Source organism: Ctenopharyngodon idella, chromosome 8 (genome assembly GCF_019924925.1).
Source record: "Ctenopharyngodon idella isolate HZGC_01 chromosome 8, HZGC01, whole genome shotgun sequence".
NCBI classification, from domain to species: Eukaryota; Metazoa; Chordata; class Actinopteri; order Cypriniformes; family Xenocyprididae; genus Ctenopharyngodon; species Ctenopharyngodon idella.
In genome coordinates, this window is record NC_067227.1 from 7,497,757 (window position 1) to 7,503,972 (window position 6,216).

The 6,216-nt window shown below is 35.7% G+C and overlaps 1 protein-coding gene across 2 annotated transcripts in view; it reads right to left on the reverse strand.

Annotated features, from left to right (window-relative positions):
- Positions 1 to 5,059, reverse strand: part of adamts13 (ADAM metallopeptidase with thrombospondin type 1 motif, 13) — a 33,640-nt gene extending 28,581 nt beyond the window's left edge. The window contains exons 1-4 of one of the 2 annotated variants that reach the window (XM_051904514.1): positions 4,799 to 5,054; positions 4,003 to 4,069; positions 3,574 to 3,842; positions 3,304 to 3,466 (exon numbers count right to left, since the gene is read on the reverse strand). In XM_051904514.1, the coding sequence (XP_051760474.1) occupies positions 3,304 to 3,466; positions 3,574 to 3,842; positions 4,003 to 4,069; positions 4,799 to 4,882 (583 nt within the window). In that variant the 5' untranslated portion in view covers positions 4,883 to 5,054. Of the gene's footprint in view, positions 1 to 3,303; positions 3,467 to 3,573; positions 3,843 to 4,002; positions 4,070 to 4,798 lie in introns of both variants that reach the window. The other variant, XM_051904515.1, reaches the window with a different exon arrangement.
- Positions 5,060 to 6,216: the final 1,157 nt, after the last annotated feature.

Below are 6,216 nucleotides of genomic sequence, written 5' to 3' on the forward strand. Positions count from 1 at the left end.
AAGCTGCATCCAAAATCACATACTACATGATTTGATGAATCATTGATCATCATCTGAGGTGGTACTACATTTAATGAACTTAATTCCTGACCATTAAATAAGCACTGTATGTTGAATATAGTATGAATGTGTAGTATGAATGAAATCCATACATACAACTATACATCCATGTTGTCATTGTCATGTGAACTACAGCATCAGCTGTGGAATCCCGGGATAGTAAAGTGTCCATCAGATACACACTTTGGGATCTCTGTGGAAGTAGCAGGTCATCTGTGTACTTTTTACCTACTGTTTAAAGAATGCTATGAATTTGACATACTACTCATTTCATGTATTGTTTTTTCTGCTAATATATAGTAGGGAAGTAAGCATATTTGGACACAGAGTCAGTATTTTAAACAAACTGGTTGAATGAATGATTCTGGGCCTGTCCCAATACCCACACTTGTGGGCCATACAGTGATAGAGGGAACATAATTTTGGCTGCACAGCAGCTCTAGAAGAAAATGGTGTCATTGTCCAGCTTAAGTTCAGTATTGATTCATTTCCATTGTAAAAATCATTAGTTATTAATTTAGTTAATTTATCTATATAGCAGCTCTGGAGAAAACAGTGATGTCATCATCCAGCTCAGTTCTGTTAAGTCCCTATTGTAGGGAACAGCGCATTCCAGGGCCCAGTTTATGGCCGGGCCCCTCTCTGTCCATAACAGCGGACAAAGGTTTGCTACATTTTGATTGGATCTTGGTGGACTAACACAAACAAACTGTCCAACGCCATCAGATAAAGATGTAAGGACAACATCCAGACACCTCTTAGAGGGCAAGAAGAAGACCTCTTGTACCAAGCCTGGGAAGGACAGGACTTCTCATTGGTCCACATACAGTTTCTGCCCTTCACCCATCTAGGGACTACAGCCAATCACAGCACTCGAATGATTATGCGCCAAATTGCGATCTCCTCCTCATCGAAAAGGGATAAAGGTACCCTTTCAACAGACACTCCTTGTTCTGAATCTCCAATCGGATGAGACATAACAGATACACCGTTCTTAGTCTCAACTCTGTAAGGAGTGAGACATTAACAGATATATCGTTCTGAGTCTCCCATCGGGTGAGACACAACAGATATACTGTTCCGAGTCTGTCCTGTACGGGGATAGACACTAACCGATATGCCGTTCTGAGTCCCGGCTTGCGAAGCTGAGACACTAACAGATACTAACAGATTCCCATTAGATGTAATATAGCTGAAGTTAGTTAATAACAAATAATCTTTCGTTATTTGTTTAGTGCATAATAAGGTTCTCCACCTTATTATTTTCAGAGAGACAGTTTATCTTTCCATAAGATAATGTAACTCTTCCATAGCCACACTCAACTTAATCACTTGTATTCTATGTATCTTATGCACTTTATTCCTTTATCATTCATGGTATTCATTTAGGAGTTGTGTTAGTTATTCTTGTTTATCTTTTTGTTAATAAAATTTATTTTATTACACTTGTGTCTTCCTTGTGCTGATAATACAGAAGAGGCTCTACAAGTTAGCAATCTCACCAATCTTTCAAATAAATTAGCTGACCACTTTACATTAATTCTAAATGAATGAAAAGCCCCTGTTGAGAGTGTTCTCATACTGCCAAGGTAAAAGACCTTTACTGGTGCCCTGAACTAGGAAGGGGGGGGGGGGGGGGGGGGGTGTCATCTGATGTACTCATAACCACCCCTTAAGAGATGTGTGATCCAAAAATCACAATGCCAGCGGTGACGTGAGTACCAATCCCTATTTGACTTTGCGTCCTTGGATGGGCGAAAGTAAAATCACTACACTATGTAATAAACACAATATAATTGAGGTGCTTCTAATTAAGTGATAAAAAGTGATTAAAAAACCTTTTACAAAATACATATACTCATCTCTGCACCAATAAAATTTCCAACACTTTACATTTTACTACCAAGTTATATGTAATATCTAATTAATTTAATTTACACTGGAAAGTTTTCCTAGACATCCCTAGACAAATTGGGGCAAACAAATCCTAAACGTGATGAATGATGGGGTACACTTAGCCTCAAATACAGCTCAGAAGCGGTATTAGAGATTTAGTGTGTATTAAGTGCGTTACTGCCCTTTGGCATTTTTCAGACCTGGGACATGGTCTCAAGTGGCCAAGATTATAAATGTGGGCATTGGGACAGGCCCTCAGTTACTCACTCATAAAGGCAGTGTTTAACTCCAATTTTAGACATACACTTGCAAACTTTCCCAACCACTTCCACTCGGGGAATCCCCGCCGCCATTTTGAAGTGCATTCTACTTCGGCCCTGTCCCAAATGTAACCTGCATAAGATGGACACTTTACTGCATGAGGCCACAGGAGAAGACTAACATGAGGATTGACTAAGTCACATGATAATAACAAACTGGATGAATAGTGGTACTTCCAGATTACATTCATTCTACACATTTTCATACTATATAGAACATACTTTTTAGTGGTCACAAAGTAATTACTTATTCAAAATAAGTGCCTACTCAAGAGAGTATGCAATTTAGGACGCAGCCCATGACTTGTTTTGCTCCTGAATGAATCAATGTTTCAAACAAATTGTTTGAATGAATGAATCAAATGATTCACTCATAAAGACAATCACTTGTCACCACCTACTGGCCTAATGATGCAACCCGCACTGTATGTTTAATAAATTTATTATACAGTATATACTATATCAATATATTAGTTCACTTCAAAATGAAAATTTCCCCAAGCTTTATATTAAGTTATATTAATAAATATCCTGACGCAGCCAAGCTTTATAATGTCAGTGTACGGGACCAACGAGTATGAAGCTCAAGAAAGTGCATCCATCCGTTATAAACGTACTCCACACGGCTCCGGGGGGTTAATAAAGGCCTTCTGAAGTGACGAGATGCATTTGTGTAAGAAAAATATCCATATTTAACAAGTTATAAAGTAAAATATCTAGCTTCCGCCAGACCATATTCAACTTAAGAAAAAAGCATAACTAACTAATTTTCAATTTAAAGTGAACTAATCCTTTAAAGGGTTAAAGCTGATTTTAAAAACTGTATTTAAAAAAAAAACATGGCACTCATGGTGTATGACACTGAAAAAGATATGAAGTAGTGGCCTACATGTGAATGACCCCACAAACATATGGACAAGCTCAATTGCAAAATGTATTGCTGTGGACTGCAGGCCAGTAATAGGCTTATGTTCAGTGATATAGTACTATACACCGTGTATATATAACCAGTACACTGTTCACTCACTCTTGGGCTGTGTAAGACGTGTCCTCACTGGTAATGTATGGGTTAACAGGAGGTGAGGTACACCAGAAGGTAAATCCGTAGTAAGATCCTTCAGATGGTCTATGTGTTTTTGAAGCACTGGGCGAATATACAGCCTTTTCTCCCCTGACTGAATCAGACCTTGCTGAGGACAAATATAGACTAAAATTAGAAACAGGTCTCCTACAGTGTATCTAGCCACAAATACTGTATATAGGACAAACATAGAACACAGTAAATAAAACTTCTTACTAATTTGCCATGGCAGATGGGGAGAAGAGTTCTTGTATGTGCTGGTCTCAGTAACTTCAGCTGCTCGCAGCACATATCCTCCCTTTTCTTCACCACACTGACTGTTGAGTTGACCACCATCTCCAGACTTGTGGGACAGGACGCTGGTTGTTCATCTCTGTGCTGGCCTAGCTCAAATCTCTCTCCTTCGGTCTGAAACGAGCACCTCCACAACCCTCTGAAAGACTCATTCCTCGAGCAATTCACCCACACCAGCTCAAATTGAGGCACTGAAGAGAAGACAAACTACTAATGTCAGGGTGTTTACAAGTTTACTTTAAATGTACTGACTTTTAAAATCTCGTGTATGTATGAACCTACTGACCTATCTGTAAACCTTTTGACTCCTTATTTGTGACAAATATTTCTCAATATCTGAATCAGACTCACCTGATTTAGTGGAAATAGTATCAAAATAATAAAATAAATCTTGAGGTTTCAGTGACTCTAAAAAATCCTGGGAAAAAACAAAACAAAACACAATTCGATTTTGAACGCACAATACCATTAAAAAAGCTAATTATGTTGCACAGAAAGACTATAAAAGGCAACAGGCAAAGGTCAGATCATTCAATAAATTATACAATTTAAAAAAGATATACACTACTTTTTAAAAGTTTGGGGTCAGTAAGATTTTATTTAAAAATAAATTAACTAATACTTACATTCAGCAAGGATGCCTTAAATTGATCAATAGTGACAGTAAAGACATTAATAATGTTAATGTTAAAATATTTCTATTTTTAAAGAATCCTGAAAAAAATTATCACTGTTTCAACAAAAAATATGAAGCAGCATAACTGTTTTCAACATTGATAAGAAACGTTTCTCGAGCAGCAAATCAGCTATTAGAATAATTCCTGAAGAATCATGTGACATTTTCAATTGTTGTACTATTTCTTTATAATATTATTGTTTTGACTGTATATTTGATAAAATAAATGCAGCCTTGACAATAAGAGACTTTTTTCAAAAAAATTAAAAATATTACTGATCCCAAACTTTTGAATCGAAGTTCACGCCATCTTCTTCATGTTACTTTATTACTTATATATTTTTATTGTTTTATTACTATTTTGATGTCGACAAGCAAGTGAAATTCCCTGTACATTTGGACTTAAAACATTTCTAAAATTTGTAAACATCCTAAAGTAGGTCATAAATTTGCCTTTTTCCAAGCACTTACCTTCTGCAAAGTGCATTGTGAAATCAGTAAAGCTGTTGTTTTTAACAAGCAGGGAACTAGAAAGAGCCAGATCAGAGTTCCCATGTTTAACAAAATCTGAAGCACAGGACTACCCAAATTCAGCTGAACAAGCCAGGACTAATAGTGATCAGTCTACCGTACCACTGCAATCCTGACTGACAAACGTTTGAAGTTGGTTGAAAGTATCCTGAACATAGACCAATGTCTCACACTCTGCTTGTTTAGAAAAGTTAAACAAAAAAGCTTATTGATCAGCATGAGAAGCCCAACTGAGTTGATGAATGACAGACAATATTTGTTGACACACCATGAACTGTGTAGAAGGTAACAAGCTGTGATATGGTTGGCTCTCTGTGGATGCCTGTTTTATTGATTTGTGACATTGCTACAAAACTGGAAGAGAATTCTAATTCCAAATCACAGAACATGATGTTAAACTAGTCAAGGAGGGGACATTGCATTAAATAAATACTTTAGGAAAAAACAATAGTTAATTTATGAAATTATTTAATAAAGAAGCCCCGTTTACACCTTCTGAGACAGTGATTTTCAGTGTTGTCAAATCTAGCCTTACTTTGAGGAATAATTAGTAATGAATATAATTACATTATTAAAATAAATAATTTAATAATATGTCTGATTTGATACAGCTTCTTAACTCTTAATGCTCAGCAGATCTGATAATGATTTATTTATGATATTTGATGGGTCCAAAAGTATGAGACCACATTGAAAATCTGTTATTATGGGAAGGCCGATTCATTTCTGCGAATCGGTTACTCCGAACAGTTTAATGAACTGATTCAAAAATGATTCAGTGATTCTATTACGCCGTAATGTCGCCAATAAAGCCAAATGTATTCGCAAATTGATGTGTATTCTATTGATGTATTGATGTTTTCCATATATTAATAGAGTGTTTGTATTTGTAATTTCCTAATCCCAGTTCCCTGCGATGTCACAGTTCAATTTTTGTATGATTCAGATAGAAACATAACATCATTTAGATTCTAAATATAATTTACATTTACATTAATAAAAACCCATTACATCTTGTGGCTGGAAAGGTGTTTGTAAAAATGTTAAAATTGTGTCGTTGCCAATGAGTGTTAATAAAACGAGGGAGTTAAGTAAAACAGTTTTTTGGGTTGTGAACGAATCGTTCAGTTAGCAAACAAATCCCTTTTGTGAACTGGTTCATTAAAAAAATCTTCTTCACCTGGAAAAAACAGTTTTGACATTTTAATACAAGAAAACGTTATGGGGTAAAATTTAATTTTTTCAACTAAACTTAAAAACTCCAATTGTTATTCCATATAATTATAATATAAAAAATAATATAAAAATATTATATTCGAAAAAATGCATAGAAGGACGATTTAAAATTTTGGTCCTTA